Source organism: Olea europaea, chromosome 15 (assembly GCF_002742605.1).
Source record: "Olea europaea var. sylvestris chromosome 15, O_europaea_v1, whole genome shotgun sequence".
NCBI lineage: Eukaryota > Viridiplantae > Streptophyta > Magnoliopsida > Lamiales > Oleaceae > Olea > Olea europaea.
This window is the reverse complement of record NC_036251.1, coordinates 508,075-525,856: the sequence shown is the minus strand read 5'-3', so window position 1 is coordinate 525,856 and position 17,782 is coordinate 508,075. Positions and strand designations below refer to the sequence as shown.

Below are 17,782 nucleotides of genomic sequence, written 5' to 3'. Positions count from 1 at the left end.
AAGAAGGGGGGGGGGGGGGGGGGGGGGGGGTGAAATTGCACGAAAAAATGACAAAAAACACCTTGGAAGAAATTCAGAGACCAACTTGCAATTAGTCTTTTAATTGTTTCTACCATGATAGGACTACCTTGTGCACGCAAGGTCCTTTACTGCAAAACCCGAAGCCAAACTTCATCTACCATGCGCACGCATTGACGGCTACCATGTGCACGCATGGTAGGATTTTCGGCCAGATAATTTCCTTTTTCAACTGAAATTTTATATTAATGGAACTTTGGACTGTTTCTTGACCTAATTTCGACGACCATAAGTACTGAACATGGGAAAGGCTTGAAGAACACATCTCATACCATAGAATACATTAAATTTTACAAGAAAAGAGGGGCAATCCATCATTTTTTTGGACAAATTAAGAGGCAAAATACAAGATTTTAATCAATTGACTATTCTGTTAAGGGATATAATTTCACATCGAATAAAAAGTGAAAACATAAACAAAATTATAAGGTATTGGACTGCTCCTCTTAACAAGGTTGACATTTTAAGATGAAATCACAAGTCTTAATATGATATCAAAATCCATTAAATTTTAACGAGTAATTTGATTTAATTACGACTCCCAAATGAGGACATGATCTTCAAGATTAATCTGCTCAAACGAGTTACATCTGCGGGGGTATGTTAAGGGATATAATCCCACATCGAATAAATATGAAATCATAGACCAACTTATTAGGTATTGGACTACTCCTCTTAATAAAGTTGACCTTTTAAGATGGAGTCCCAAGTTCTAATAGACTCAACTTTGATTTTTAGGCAAAGAGGAGAAAGATGCAACTGCAAACAATCAAGAAACCATAGAAGAGAATAAAAACTTCAAGATTTCTCATCTTTTTCTTCATTAACAAAAATTTGGATAATGTCCTATAAATCAATCATGTTTCTTGTGATTTCATAATGCTAGGTTAAGCTTTCATTTACAATAATATGATTTCAATATTTTGACGCCTAACACGTTTTATTTCTTGGATGATTGTTATTGTGCTTAATATTTTTAAATTGCTTGATCATTAATTGGATTGATTTGTGAGTTTTATTGTCATTGAGAGATACAATATGATAGATCGCACTTATAACAATTGTTGTCAGGTCCGATAGAGAATATAAATATACTCTTATGTCTTGTATGATTTCATTTTTCCAATAGATGTTATAGTGTTTTAATTTATGCCTTCATATTCGCATTTTCATGGAGATATAAGAAGGCCACTTGAGAGAATAGATTTAATTCTAATGAAGAGAGATTATTAAATAACTTAGGAACATTGATCAACAAGAATGCATGCATATTATCAAGATATTGAATTATATTAATTTGGATTAATAAGGGAGATTCAAAGTCTTAGCAGTCATTCAATGTAATCTTACAAAAACTTTCATAATTTGCTCATTAGAATAATTAATATAATTAAATAAAATAGTATAGAATTTATAATCAAAATTAGATAAATGAATTGATTCTAGATTAAATAAATAATCTCTGTGGGATGATACTTTATTACTTATCCATGATACCGTGATCTGGGAGATTTCATACGATCACTATTTTAGACGAATCGAAAATTACGTTGCTCTTGATAAGTTGGTTTATCAGACTTCCAATCTCTGGCAGTTCCGTTATATTGCATTTTCTCTTATTGGCTTAATTTGTAACTCTTTTGACTAAATTCTAATTTGTTCCGATCAAAATAAAAATATTGTGGAAATTAATATGAATGATAGGGTGTGAAATTGTACCTAAATTAGTATAAATATGAGAAGGTGACCAATTCAACAGATTCATGAATTATTATTACCGGCTGAAAGTTTATTTATCAATTTTGTATATTATACCATATAGTGATAGGGACGTCGACTGTGATAGGGTTTGAAATTATTACTGTTTAACGTTGATATCAAATAGGCTGCTTCGCAGCATCTTCCTGTTATTCACTTCATATATACAACACCACCAGTCCATCCCCTCTATATTTATCTCACAAGATGGCTTCACCACCACCGCCGCCGCCGCCACCAGGCATGGGACCCTATGCCTATGCGCAACCACCACCAGGTCCAGGCTACTGGAATGGATCTCCATATCCACCACCACCACCAGCAGGTCCAGGCTACTGGAATGGATCTCCATATCCACCACCACCAGCAGCAGGTCCAGGCTACTGGAGTGGATCTCCATATCCACCACCACCACCAGCAGGTCCAGGTTATCCATGCTACTATCCTATCCCGGCACCAAAAAAGGTTAGTTCGTCGTCTTTCATAAAAGGAGTGGTTCTTGGGAAGCTTATCTCTGGATCTGATGCGGCTGACGCGGTTGAAGATCTGATTGGAGACCTCCCCTTTCTCTCCTGATTACGTATTACTTCTTGGTAGCAATATGTCGTTTGTTTTGCTGAATGAATCCTGTGTGTGTGACATTAGTCACAAGATCTGTCTGCTTCAGAAACTATTTTATATATTGAGATGATTATGAACCTGTGTATTCCTTCTATGAGGGTTTATTTACGTTCCTTTCATGGTTAATAAAGAAGTTTGGTGCTTTGGTATTATATAAATAACAAAATGTCTTTGTTGTGCAACGTCGTCTTTTAAGTAGTAGCTTAAAATTCATAATTATCACGAACACGAACATCTCCAAAAGACTACCTATAGTTTCTTGTCATGGAAAATATTGTTGGATCTACCCAATTGGTTTTGATAAACTTTCTTTCCGTTGTTTTAAATATGATCATTTGGAGTATGTTGCCATATATTCATATAATAATCAAAATTTTCATGATCTAGCCGGAGTTTTTTTTTTTGGGAATTTCTTTTTACCAAGAGGTCTTCAATCCAAGACTCGGGCTCATTGCAAGAGGGTCAAAAAATATAGGAAAACCCTTGTGGTACATAAGGGTTGTGGACACCATTGTGTACCAACCCTTATGTACCCATAGACCAACCCAAAAATATATGGAGTGTTAGCTAAATTGGATAACACTATTAAAAAAAATTAAAATATTATGGATCACGCTGCAAGTTAGATAATTTCATCATTCAGCACCAATAGAACTTGTGTTGCATAAATTTTGCAATATAATAAAGGGAATCTTTCGTATATTAGCAGACTTGATCCAAACATTTTATTTGTACCATCGAATATACTAAACCTTTAAAAAAATCTCACTTGAAATCCAAATGGATGAATCCTTAGACCGTTAGTTGAGCAAAATAATTAATTTTGACTACATTAAAAAAAGTAGAAAGGTAACTTTAGATTTTTATAATAAAGAATTAAAATAACTAAATTAAAAAAACCAAAAATAAAAAGAAAAGAATTTGAAAAACTTTTCTTCTTCTTCCCTATCGGCCTACCCTGACACACCATACCTCATAGAAGCAAACAAACGCCCACCCACGCAACCGCATCGACCACCGCCATCCACCACTCTCAAATCAGTCGATGATAGTCATCAACCATTCCCATACTACTGCATTGCAATCAACACCAAAGTCACTGCAAACAATTCATTTCTTTGCCCACTCGCCCAAAATAAAACCCATAACCACAGCCACCACACAACTCCAACAATTTCAAAAATTTGAGTTAATTACAAAGGAATCAATGGAGAAATTATTAGGTAATCAATTTGAAGAGTTGAAATAGGGATAGAGATAAACAAGAAGTTTATAAATCAGCCACTGCAATTAAAATAAAACCAGCCCAAGTATTGCAAAATCTTAGAATTGGCATCCAAATAGAGGCAAATAATGCTGAAGTGTAGGACAAGTAGCGGTGGGCGTGGGAGGTGGCGACTACACGCGGTGGGGTGAGTGGCAACGGTGGTTTTAGTTCCCGTTTTTTCTTTCTTTTTTTTTTTTTTGGTGGGGAGGCGTAGGTATGTGGAGAAGATGAAGTCTATTTGTGTTTTAGGTTTTTATTTTAATTATTTATTTATAGAAAACATAATTTTACCATTATCACCTTTTAAAATTAATCAAAATTTGGTCGAAATGTTGATTCTAAGTCAACTAACGAATGAACTAACGGTTTTCATCCATTTGAACTCCGGGTGAGATTTTTTTAAAGATTTGGCACCTCTGATTGTACAAATAAAATGTTTGGATCAAATCTGCTAATAAATGAAATGTTTGCTATCGTGGCTGCAACTTTCCTTATAATAAATAATTCAATAGGGAATTGGAGAAATATTCAAAAATAAATATATCTTTATTTGCCTAATCAAGAATCTAAAATTAAATCTCTCTCTCTCCGCCTTTGACTTATTGTGCATTAAAATTTCCAATAATGCTATAGAGACGGGCTAAAAAACAGGATAAACACGTGTCGATGTATAATTGGACACTTTGAAAAATTAAATAAAAAAAAAACAGCTAACTAATTTTTGTCAAATCAATCCATCCTCTGATTTCTTGTTTTTTAGCCTGTCTGGCTTTATTGTCAAATTTCTTGTCAAGCAGTTTCTCTCTTCATTCTTTCTTTAGTACCTCACTTCATCAGGTATCAAATTCCATCTTTAAATTTTTCGTTCATCCCTAAGTTTTCCATTCTTTAATATAATCTTATTAATCATATCTTGAGTTTGGAAGATCATACATAATTAAAATTTCCATCCTTTCTTAAATCTAATCCTATTAACTTTATTCTGATTCTTAAAGACTATACATCCTACATTCTCCGTTCTTTCTTCGACCCTAATAGCATTAACTCTATTCTACAATATTTACAAATTAGATTTAAAAAAAAAAAAAACCAATAACAATCTTCACAATATATATCGATACATAAAAAATAATTAATTGAAAAAGTAAAATGGGAAATGAAATCAGCATATTAACTCTGAGTTGAGTTTAGATGGCTTCAAAGAACATAAGGGCCAACTTAGAGGCATCATATTAGACTGACCAACTCGAATCTGCTACGCTAGATTAAGAAGTCACTTGATACTTAAACAGATTTTAATAAAAGTTGATTAAATGAGTGGTTGAAAATTTACAAGGAAGGATGATCTGAATAATCATACGAAACTTCTGAAATCCGAAATGTGGAATCACACGAGCCGAGAGAATTAGCAAGAAGCATGCAGCCGCAATCAAACAGACAAGAAATGAAAATGAATACAAAAGAGAGGATTGAGGAATATGCCCTCAAAATCATAGCCTCCACTAGGTTCAAGATGAAAAACAATCGTGCATTTCCACTTCTGAATCCCTTGATGATATATTCTAGAGAATAAAACGGCCTACTCCCAACCATAGGATATATGACAATGCTGACGGTCTTGATGTCTATGCACTGGGCAAGAAGAGGCCAGAGTGAAACAAATGATATATGCACTGGATTTGGTTGCAAATTTTGTTCAAATTTGCCTTGAAAATAGACGTTCCTTTGAGTCATGGATCGTACTTTTTGCCAACTCTTTGCGACATCAGAGGCTCGTAGTGATAGAGATATACATAGAAGCACACATACACCACAAATATGTAGTACAAGGAAGAATGTAACTGACAAATGTCTAAGAATATGAAGACTTGGAAAATATTGAATTTTGCTTCAATTTTAGCCCCTGTTTGGTCCCATTTTTGAACCCATTTGTAGAAGAATTTCGATTGTTGGTGACTATTTTATACCAATGGCATCTGACAAAGACAGTACAAGTTATGTATAATTTCCGAATTTTTGTACACAATATTTCCATTTTTGCCCCGTTAGTCCATCGGTTGCGTACATAGCAGTTGTGAGGCTTTACAATTGAAACATCATGTATCACAAACAACAAAAAAGGGTAAAAAAGAAAAAACAAAAAATTATTCTACACATTCCGATCAACCCGGTTAACTAGGTGAGTACATTGGAGCCAGTATACGTGACAGAAAAATGAATTACTTTGGCCAATAATGGGCTCAAATAAGTGCTTATACAATTGAAGCTACAACTGTGCTGGTACTCGTTATAATTGATTGTACTGGAGGACTAAATCTATCATTTTGGTTTGTAAATTCCCAAGTTTGTATATGTTTATGTTTGTTTTATGTTGAGGATAGAGTGGTAAAAGGGGTCGTGCCGTACAATTTTGGAATAGCATCCCAAAAATTAGTTAAGGGATCCACAACTTTTCTTGAGACTCGCAACATTAATTATATATTTCATGTAATCCATAACTTTTATCAACTTTTAAGTTTTACCAAATTTTTAATTTATTTTATTTTATTTTTTTAATGAAAAACTTTATCAATCAACTCCCAATTCTTTGACAATGCTTTCGTTTGGTCCTTTTCGTTTTCTATTTTTAGAAATTAATCATTAACATAATATGTGTCATACTAACTTTTGTTTTGCAAGTTTCTATGCACTTAGTTGCATCATAAATAGTTTGAATAATTTAGAAAGTAAAAAAGCACTTTCAAATAAATTATTTACCCTCTATGCCATCTCATATCAAAATGGATAAATTGCACATGTTATTCCTAACCATTTTTATTGGGAAAATTACCTTTCATTTGTATTATTAGAGATACCGAACCTTTAAAAAAATTTCACCCGGAGTCCAAATAGATGGAATTTAACTATTAGTTAACCAGAATAATTAATTTTGATTACATTTTAAAGGGTAGAAGGTAACTTTAGATTTTTATATTAAAGAATTTTTAAATAATTAAATTAAAAAACAAAAAATAAAAAGAAAAGAATTTGAAAAACTTATCTTCTTCTTCCCTACCTACGTACCCTGACCCCACCCACGTCATAGAAGCCACACCAACGTCCACCTACCCAATGGCGTTGACCATCGCTGTCCATCACTCCTAAATCAGTCGATGACCATCATCAACCATTCCCAACACAACCACATCGTAATTGCCACCAAAGTCACTGCAAAAAATTCATATCATTGCCCACCTGCCCATATTGAAACCCACAACCACAATCTTTGCACAACTCCACCAATTTCAAGAATTTGAGTAATAAATCAACAAATCACAACTGCCTACTATAGCCTCAAATGTCATGTATAAGTCGTGGCGGTTTCAGTCAAATTTGAGTATGGATTCCATAGCTCTACCCTTATTGAATAGTTGGACTAATATGACAAAATTTTTCTTTCAACACAAAATTGATTGAATAACAATTGAATTAATGGAGAAATTATTAGGCAATTAATTTGAATTGTTGGAATATAGAGATAAACGAGAGGTTTATAAATCGACCACTACAGTTGAAATAAAATCAATCCAACTAGTGCAAAATCTTGGAATTGGCATCCAAAGAGAGGCAAATAAAGCTGAAGTGTAGGTCGGGTAGTGATGGGCGTGGGCGGTGGGGTGAGTGGCAGTGGTAGTTTTGATTCCTGGTTTTGGTTTTTGGGGATGGGTGTTTGTAGGGTATGTGGAGAAAATGAAGTGTATTTGTGTTTTAGGTTTTTATTTTAATTGTTTTTTATAAAAATTATAATTTTACCATTTTAACATTTTAAAAATTAATTAAAATTTGATCAAAATGTTGACTCTATGTCAACTAACGGATGAACTAATGATTTTCATTCATTTTCACTCCAGGTGAGATTTTTTTTTTAAATGTTTGATACTTCTGGTGGTATAAATAAAAGATTTGGGTCAAGTCTACTAATAAACGAAATGTTTGGCATTGTGATTGCATTTTTACCTTTTTTATTTGACATTATTCAGTGCAAATTGGTGTTTCCGTCAATAAAAATGGCACATGTTAAAATAAGAAAGAGGTATTCTCTAATTTTTTTCGACTCTTTTACATTTCTCAAGAAAAAATACTCCCAAGACATTTGACTTTCAGGCGTTCACTTGCATTCGCTTTACAAACACTGTAGAAATAAAAGATCTTTAAAGTAAATGGGACTGTATTAGGAACTTCTAAAATGTCGTCTCTCAAAATATATAGATTTTTGTTAGCAACATGTACACCTCTAACGAGTTTTTAACGATTCTGCAGGAATGAACTTCACTGAAAAGTGAAAGTCTGAGGAAGTTAACAAGTAGAAAAAGAGTTAGGGATGCTTTTGCTATCAATTCCAAAGGTTGGTGACAACGCGTGCAATTTACGTCTTAACAGAACAAACAGAAAACGTTCACGTTCCTATCTGTGGTCTTCGTAGTTTCCGCCTCTCCAAACTCCAAAAAGCCCATCTTTCTCACACTTATACAGATGCAAACTTGATCTGAATTCCATCTTGATTTCAATTATGGAGAGTATGGCACTGTATTCTCCATCCACCACGGCTGCCTTCTGCCGTCGCTCCTTCCCCCACCTCCGCCACCGTCCTTCAGCCACCAATCTCCGCCCCATCTCCTCCCTCAGTAACCATGCTACTACACTCTCCACTATCCACAAATTCAAACTCTTTAATCCCATAAAATTCTCGAATCAAAATATCATTCCCCGCAGCTCCTCATCTGCCGAAAATACGCCGATAGCCATTGATTCAAAATCCCAAAATGCCCCACCACAAGGCGCAAAAACCATTCCTTTACTCCTCTCCCTTTCCATAGGTCTTATAGTTCGATTCGCCGTCCCTAAACCCCCTGAAGTCTCCACACAGGCCTGGCAATTACTCTCCATTTTCCTCTCCACCATCGCCGGCCTTGTTCTTAGCCCACTCCCTGTTGGCGCCTGGGCTTTTCTGGGCCTTACCACTTCAATTATAACCAAAACCCTCACCTTTTCTACTGCCTTCAGCGCCTTCACCAATGAGGTCATCTGGCTTATTGTAATCTCATTCTTCTTCGCTCGTGGGTTCGTGAAAACCGGTCTTGGTGATCGGATAGCAACGTATTTTGTGAAATGGTTGGGAAGGAGTACGCTGGGATTGTCATACGGGTTGACTTTGAGCGAGGCGTTGATTGCACCGGCAATGCCAAGCACTACTGCCAGGGCTGGAGGGGTTTTCTTACCAATTATTAAGTCATTGTCGCTCTCTGCCGGGAGTAATCCCGGGGAACCATCAAAGAAGAAGCTTGGGTCTTATTTAGTACAATCTCAATTTCAGGTTGGTTCTTAAATTTTTTAGGTTATTTTATTTTATTTGTATGTTATCCTTTTGACTTCAGTTCTTGAATATAGTAAATTATAAATTATATGCACCAGTATAATTGGCAGAATTAAATGTACAATTTTGAAGTCGATTATAGTACATTACATATTGATATTGATATTGGATTGTACGAGTAGTTGTAAATTGCTGTGTGCTATGAGAAGGGTTTTTAGATAGAAGGCTGCTACCACGTAGGCTATGTTCAAACAGGGGGCCGATGTGGCGCCTCCCTCTGCCCTGTTCAAACAGCTTAACTCTTTTAGATAGATCATGTCCATCAATGTTTATGCCTTGTTGAAGGCTCTGTGATTATAGTTTATTTAGAGATATTTTGATAAGTTCTATTGTATTCTCAGTCGAGATGCAGTAAAAAATTGTATTAGCTTGCATTCTGATTCTATTGAAAGTAATTAGTCGTTCCCAAAATTGAATTCTTTCTATTCTTGGGCAGATACATAATTTGATATTACTTTCCGACAAATCTTGTGCTTCTTTCACTCATGTGTTGTCTTTTGACGTCTTGACAGTCTGCTGGCAACTCTAGTGCTCTTTTCCTAACTGCAGCAGCTCAAAACCTGCTGTGCCTGAAGCTTGCAGAGGAACTTGGGGTAGTAATTACGAGCCCATGGGTTTCTTGGTTCAAGGCTGCTAGTTTGCCTGCTTTTGCTTGTCTTATAGCTACTCCATACATCTTGTACAAACTTTATGCCCCTGAAACGAAAGATACACCAGAGGCCCCTGCTATGGCTTCAAAGAAACTAGACCTTATGGGCCCTGTCACAAGAAATGAATGGGTGATGGTCGGTACAATGCTTCTTGCAGTTTCTTTGTGGGTTTTTGGGTAGGTACCCTTTCCTACTTTGGTTCTTGCTAAAATCCATTTAAAACGAATTGCTGGTGGTTTATTATTTCATTCTTCTACAATAAGCATTGATAAACATTTGTTTACTTGATAAAGTAGGTGAATGGATGCCTTAGTAAAATAAGAATAAAGCTATATAAATATCATATCTGCATTTGGAGTTTGTAATATTAATGATCTTGTTCAGTTCTTGCAATACGGACAGCACTACATAATTATGTACAGATGTTTCTATTCATATATTTTAGTTTCTTACCACTGTAAAATGATTAACATTATGTTAGAAGCATTCATAATTCTTAGCCACTTCTCACTGGTATTACAAAACATTGTAAATTGAGTTTTTGGTTCCCTGTAACTTTCAAATTTGATATGCTGATAATGTGTAAACAGAGATGCCATTGGTATTGCAAGTGTTGTTGCTGCGATGCTTGGCTTGTCAATACTCTTATTGTTGGGAGTGCTTGATTGGGACGACTGTTTAAGCGAAAAATCAGCATGGGATACTTTGGCTTGGTTTGCAGTTCTAGTGGGAATGGCAGGCCAGTTGACGAATCTTGGCATCGTAAGGTGGATGTCTGGTTGTGTAGCCAAATCCCTTCAGTCGTTATCATTGAGCTGGCCGGCTGCATTTGTTGTTCTTCAGGCCGCTTACTTCTTAATCCACTACTTATTTGCAAGTCAAACAGGCCACGTGGGAGCATTGTACTCTGCCTTTCTTGCAATGAACTTGGCATCTGGAGTTCCCGGAGTATTGGCAGCGTTGGCTCTTGCTTATAATACCAATTTATTTGGTGCATTGACGCATTACAGCAGTGGTCAAGCTGCCGTGTACTTTGGAGGTACAACAAATTCTTATTCCCACATTTCTTCTGCTCCTGTTACATTCTTTATCGCCTGTCCCTTTATATTTTATTCTCGTACCAAAGTCTTTGTTTCTCTATTGAGTAAGAAACACCGTTGGTCACTCAACTTTCAGCGGTTTTTTACTTTGTCACCCTACGTTTTTGTTTTCCAAATTTGGTTATTCAATTTCCTTTCTGTTTCAGTTACATCATTATGTGACTTTGTAAGTAAAGTGTACCACATAGGACAATCCATTAGTTTTACTATCGGAAGCCAATTTGGTGATGTAATTGAAACAGAAGGGAAAGTTAAGTGACCAATTTAAAAAATATTCCATGACAAATGAACTCTGTTGAAACTTGAGTGACCAACAAGGTTTTACACTTTTCTCTACTGATATTTTGTGCTCATGAAGGAGGATGAAACATTTCTAGTTTTTAGATATTTTTTGCTAAAATTATGAAGAAAACAAAAATGGGTGCTCAATTAATTTATCCTGAAAAGTAAATTATTATTTTTCTATTGAAAAATTTGACTGACTGGCGCCATTGCTTTTTTCGAAGCAGCTGGTTATGTAGATCTCCCGGATATCTTCAAGTTTGGATTCATAATGGCGGTGATTAATGCAGTAATCTGGGGAGTTGTTGGGACATTTTGGTGGAAGTTCTTGGGCCTCTATTGATTTCTAATTTCTTGTAAGTAGAAATTTTGGTTCTTTCGTCTATGGTGCTCTTAATTTTGGGCCACCAAAACATTTGACACAAACATAAATTGCAGTTGGTCAGTAATTAGGCTGACATTTTAGTTGGAGATATCTGCCAACATTTTTTTTTTTTTTATGAAATATATTAAATTGTTCGTTCCTCTACTCTATAAGTCCGTTTGGTATGATTTTTGAGAAGTTAAAAGAATTTTTGAGATTTAAAAGTCGCTTTTGAACTTGTTTGATTAATTTTATAAATGTTCTTCTAATTACTTCCTCTAAAAGTTGTTTCGAAAGTTAATTAATTTTTAAAAAACTAATTAATGTGACTTTTTGGAAAGTTCTTTTGCAATGAGTAAAAGTAAAAAACAAAAATAAAAGCCCTATAATACACGTATTATCTTTTGCTGTTAATAGTAATTTATTTTAAAAGAGAAATGCTACACAAACAGAGTGAATGACAGAGATTTTGACACATATGCACTTGATAGTTAGACAAAATTAAACAAAAACTATCAATCAAAAATTGTCAAATCAGTATTTGAAAATTGAGTCTGTCATTGAGCCTGTCCGTCCATCTTTCTCCTTATTTACTTTTGCTATGCATGCTTAGATGTGCCTAAAGAATAATGTTTAGTAATAGATTTGGAAAACCAAAATTAATTGCAGTATACTAGAACAAGATTAAAAACAAAGATCGATTTTCATTATTATCCAAGTAAAACTTAAATATGAATGTGTTATGATGCTTAAGCTTTACCTGGACGAAGGCAGCAATCTTGACCACGAGACCACGGCTATCGTGCCATATATAATATACATTTGGTATACTTATATTAGATTTTTTATTTCAATGTTCTAAAAGATATAAAGCCTAATTAGGTAGCAATAATACATTTTAAACTTTTATGAGTCGAAGTGAATTTAGATGTAAAAAACATAAAAAGTGATTGTATCGAGCCTTTTAGAACAATGTTTCATTCTCTCATTTTCCTTGATGAATCGAACAAAGTGTTTAAATTGATAGTAGTGAAATCCAGCGGTTGAATGGATTGCCTATTGTGGATGGAGAGGCAACCATAGCCATTCATTCTCTGTTGTCCGTTTGGGCCTGGGCCATTGCTATACACATTTTTCTTCTTCTTCTTCCTCCATTTATTTTTTTTTAATTTTTTTTTTTAATATGTCGGATTTTTTACGAAGGTAAATTCCTGTTGGTATGTGCCCTCTCACTTTTCAAAATTATGAGCCTGGTCATCACCTAAATAATATTATAAGTTCAATCCTTAAAAAGTCAATTTTTTTTGTTTTTCAAATGATCATTATACTCTTATTTTGAATTAAAATTAAAAGAAAAAAAAAGAAAAGTATAAAAAAATAAATAAAATAAAATTCTACCACTACCACCCCCAAGCAAGAACCATGTCCAAAATCTAAACGTCTCTAATTGTCAGAAACATAAATGTCAAGTAAGTTTTTTATAGTAGTAAGAAAAAAGATTAAATTAATTAAATGACTTTGTTACATTTACATCAAGGTCGACATAAAAATTTTCATAATGTCGCATGACATCCTATCGTCTGCCAGTTTGAAATATAGTAAGCTTTTTCATCAAATTATTTCCTTTCAAATCATCTTCTGGCACTGTTTTTGGATGCTACCTTCTGTACAATCAGCATTATTCCTAATTAAATATCTTTGGAGTTAAAAATTAACATAAAAAGTTGCCAAGCATCCACTAAAAAAGGTGAAATATGTTTAGGTTATAAGGTTGCTTAAAAACTTCAAAGCTGTTATTACAAACATGCACTTCGTTACACTAACAGTAACAGAAACTTGTCAATGATCGAAAAAAAGGTTGCAATAAATTCTTTTAATTGGTTGGTGACAAAGGTATTTATTACAATCACACGCTCTTTTTCGCCTGATCGTTTCTTCATCTTCCCAATAAATTCTCTCCGAGTAGAATCCCAAACCCAAATCTTTTGAACATGAACTTTTTAGGGAAGACCACATAATCACTACACTATAAAAACACATTTCATAATTGACAAACTACCTAAAATCTTTCATAAATCAGAGGGTAAATAAAAAATAAAAAATATATTATGTTATAATATAATATACACTATTTTTGGAGAAAAAAAATACCAATCTACCCCCAAATAAGTAAATATACCATATTTAAATGTATTTCTCACCTTCCTCACAAAACGAAACCTGATTTTCTCTCTCTAAACAACGAGCTTCCTTAAAAGCTCTACAAAATCACAAAATTTTCATCGCCGTTCCTCGATTTCTAGTTAAAATCAATCAATAAAGTCACAATCTTGTTGAAATACTTCTGATTTTCATTGTTATGGAGAAGTTGAAGCTCGGATATAGAGGAATTGAATTTTCTCTGAACAAAAAATGAAAATTCATGATTGTCAAAACTCTCCAAAATCATGAAAAATATATTGTTAATCGTTGATTTCAAGCTACAATCATTCAACGAAGTCACAATTTTGTCGATATAGTTCTGACTTTCATTTTGGAGAAGTTGAAGCTCGGCAAATGGGTATTGACTTGAATTTTAAGGTTTTTCTTAAATTTCAAGTTATCGTTCAATTTACTCTTTCTTATACATGTTGAAGCTCGGCAAAAAATACGTGTATAACTGTTTATACAGTTATAAACATGATGATCTGTGACTATTTGTAACCGTTTATGTAATTCATTCATATTGATAGATGTTTCTATTGACTGTGACTAGTTGTGACTACAAAATTGAATAGATTGTGACCTATATTTTAAATGTCTTGACAGTCCAAATGTGGAAATAGTTTGATCTATGATCAATGTCATCGCATTAAAAGTTGACTCTATGTGCCTTATATTTGTTCATTGTATGTGAATATATTAACATTAAATATGGACTTTTATGACCTGTATTGATGTATATTTACTTCTTGATATGTGACCTATATTAATCAATGTCATTGCATCCAAATGTTTCTTGATTTTAATGAATAAAGTGTGACATGCTTTTATTTGTTTGTGATCAGGGATGACAATTATTCATGTATGCCTATTATATGGAAGTTACACATCACTTATAATAGTGAATGATACATGCAAGTATGATGAATTGGTTGAGCTTGTTGTTTCATAGTTGGGGGCTTATTCACGTAGAAGTAGCTATGAGATTGACATATTTTTTGGATTCTACTTTACCTCCAGTTCGAATTCTAAGCAACAACAATGTCTTAACATATTTGAGGCTAAAATCTTTGGATGAAACTGTATCAAACTATCCTATTATGGTTGATGTTATCGCTACAGATTATATCAGTCAACATGTGCATTGCAATGCCCTGACTCATCAACTACTTCCATTGAGTCATCAGCTAATGTATTTTGTTTACAACAAATAGCTCAGGATATTTGTGACTCGGTTATGACCGTTGAGAAAGGAAATATTGAAGAAGATGTAACATTAGTATCTCAAGCAGATGCTAGAGAAGTAGTTGAGGAAAAAGTTTTCCGCAACAAGGAAATACCAAAAATGAGCTTGGCCATCTATGCCATACAAAACAAGTTCGAATATAAGGTGTTGAGATTAGACAAGAAGGCGTAAGTAATAAAGTGTTCTCATAATGATTGCAAGTGGATATTTAGATCGTCACGCTTGGGAGAAACGAAAATGTTAAAAAATCAGGGAAATATGTAGTGGTCACACATGCTCCATGAACATTGTCTTAGGATCTCATCGACAATCATCTAGTTCAATTTTGTCCAACTGCATCAGGTACAAATACACTTCTTCACGTACAATCTACACCCCTAATGACATCCCAAATGACATATTAAATAAATATGGAGTATCGATGAACTACTTGAAGGCATGGAGGTCATGTGAAAAGACATTAAAATTGATTAGAGGTGATCCGACGACCTCATTTCAATTGCTGCCTTCTTATTTCTTTACGCTAGAATAGATGAATATAGGGACAGTCACAAGAATATAAATAGATTATTTTAATAGATTTAAATATTGTTTTATGACTTTAGGTGCATCAATCGCCGATTGGAAATATTGTAGGCAAGTCATTGTAGTTGATGCCACATATTTAAATAGTCACTATGGGGGTACACTCTTCACAGCTTTTACACAAGATGCAAACAACAACATCTTCATACTAGCTTTTGGAATTGGAGACAACGAAAATGATAATTCATGGAGATGATTTTTTGAGATGTTGAAGATGGCATATGGATCCAGAGACGAGTTATGTATAGTATTGGACAGACACAATAGCATAAGAAATACCATTGAAGTTGTATATCCAAAGGCAATGCATGAGATTATATGGTATGTGACTGTTTGTGACTTGTTCTGTAATATTATTTAGTGTCTGTGACCATCCGTGACCATATGTGACCATGTATGCTTAATGTATGAACTATATTTCATTTATCATTACAGTATTTTATTATAATATGGATGAAACTAAATTTATTTTGCAGTTGGAAGCAGGATATGAAAGATGGTCCAGATTACACATGCCAACAAATCGATACTCTACTATGACATCGAATATTGTTGAATTTGTAAATGCAGTCACAAAGGCAGCAAAAAATTACCCTATTGAATCACTTCTTGAGTCATTACGACAAACGGTCCAATCCTGGTTTTGCAAGAATAGGGACAATGCACATTATACTTTCACACAGCTTGCAACCAAGTACGAAAAGATGCTAAGAGAAATAAGCCATGATGAGCAAAATCTAAAGGTAAAGATGGTGTTCAATATATATATTATGATAGTCACATTTATAAGTGTATCTCATTTAAATTCACAATTATTACTGATTTATTTAATTTTAGGTTTTCCCTACAAGTCACACTTTGTTTGAAGTGCGAGATGATTCTTCATCGTATATGATTGATATAACTGAACGCACATGTAGTTGTAGAACGTTTCGAATGGATCAACTACCACGTCCACATACACTAGCAGTGTTTGCAACATTGAAGTTTGATGTGTATGATTTCTACTCATATTATTACACGACTATTGCATATGTGAATATAGGTAATAGAGTAAAGTGGAGTTTGTCGATTGATGTGAAGAGTATAATTGTATTTGCCCCAAATCAGAAAAGAAGTTTTGGCCGACCTACTGAGACGAGGAAAAAATCAGCCCATGAGAGATCACAAGTTGTGAAATGTAGAAGATGCAGAGAATCTGGTCACAATCGTAGAACATGCAAGGACCCGTTGCCACGTAACCATAAATCACAAAAACTAAAGACAAAGAAGCAACCAAACCATTTCAAATAGCATATCACAGTTCGTTGAACATGAAAATATTTTTTGTAGTTTGAAATTCTTTCATTGTTGATTCATTACCTGTGTATTTTTGGATTACAGTTTTTGAATATTTATTACAACAATTTACACTAATGTTATAAAAATAGTGAATTCTTTCATACACTTTATCATATATGAACATATTTAGTTTAGCATTTCAGGTTTTTTACACGTTTTGTTAGGCTATGAATTTAGTTATATACTAATACATTGTTTATGATGTCTATGACCTTCTGTGACTTTTTTGTATATTAAATGTGACCACACCTACTGGTTTGTTATGTTATGTTTAACACTTACTGTTAAATATTTTATTGTTGAACAAATTATCCTCATAATGTCTCACCATTTTAATTGGATAACAAACTTAAAAAACTTAAATTACGAGAATTATAGTTTTTGAACATTTATACATAACCTATATTTTGCTGTTAACTGTGGTTTAGATATTAAAACCTTCAAGGTAATTTATAGGTTCGTATAGTTTGTGACTAATTATCATCAATTGTGACCTGTGTATTTTGATATGAATAACATCTATTCAAATGTTACCTTTTGTGACCTAATTTTAATTGTCATAGCATGTTCACAAACATAAAATACATATTTTGTCTACAAGCAAACATGATGTACTATGATGAATGTATTTTGCTGTTAACGATGGCTCATGTAAAATATTAAAACCTTTAAGGTAATTTATAAGTTAGTATAGTTTGTGACTAATTATCATCGTTTGCGACCTGTGTATTTTAACTTGAATAACATTTGCCTGGATGTGACCAGTTGTGACCTGCCTATTAACAAACATAAAATAAATATTTTGTCTACCAACAAACATAAAGTACTATGATGAATATAAAATCTAAATACAAGTATTCAACCACTATAAAATT

At 33.8% G+C, this 17,782-nt stretch overlaps 1 protein-coding gene across 1 annotated transcript; it reads left to right on the top strand.

Moving 5' to 3' along the window:
* The first annotated feature begins 8,188 nt into the window (after positions 1-8,188).
* LOC111409749 (dicarboxylate transporter 2.1, chloroplastic-like) lies at positions 8,189-11,676 on the top strand. Its single transcript, XM_023039758.1, has 4 exons — positions 8,189-9,077; positions 9,650-9,963; positions 10,378-10,826; positions 11,397-11,676. Exons 1-4 carry the CDS (start codon positions 8,274-8,276, stop codon positions 11,510-11,512), a joined length of 1,683 nt encoding a protein of 560 aa, XP_022895526.1. The 5' UTR covers positions 8,189-8,273; the 3' UTR covers positions 11,513-11,676.
* The last annotated feature ends 6,106 nt before the right edge of the window (positions 11,677-17,782 follow it).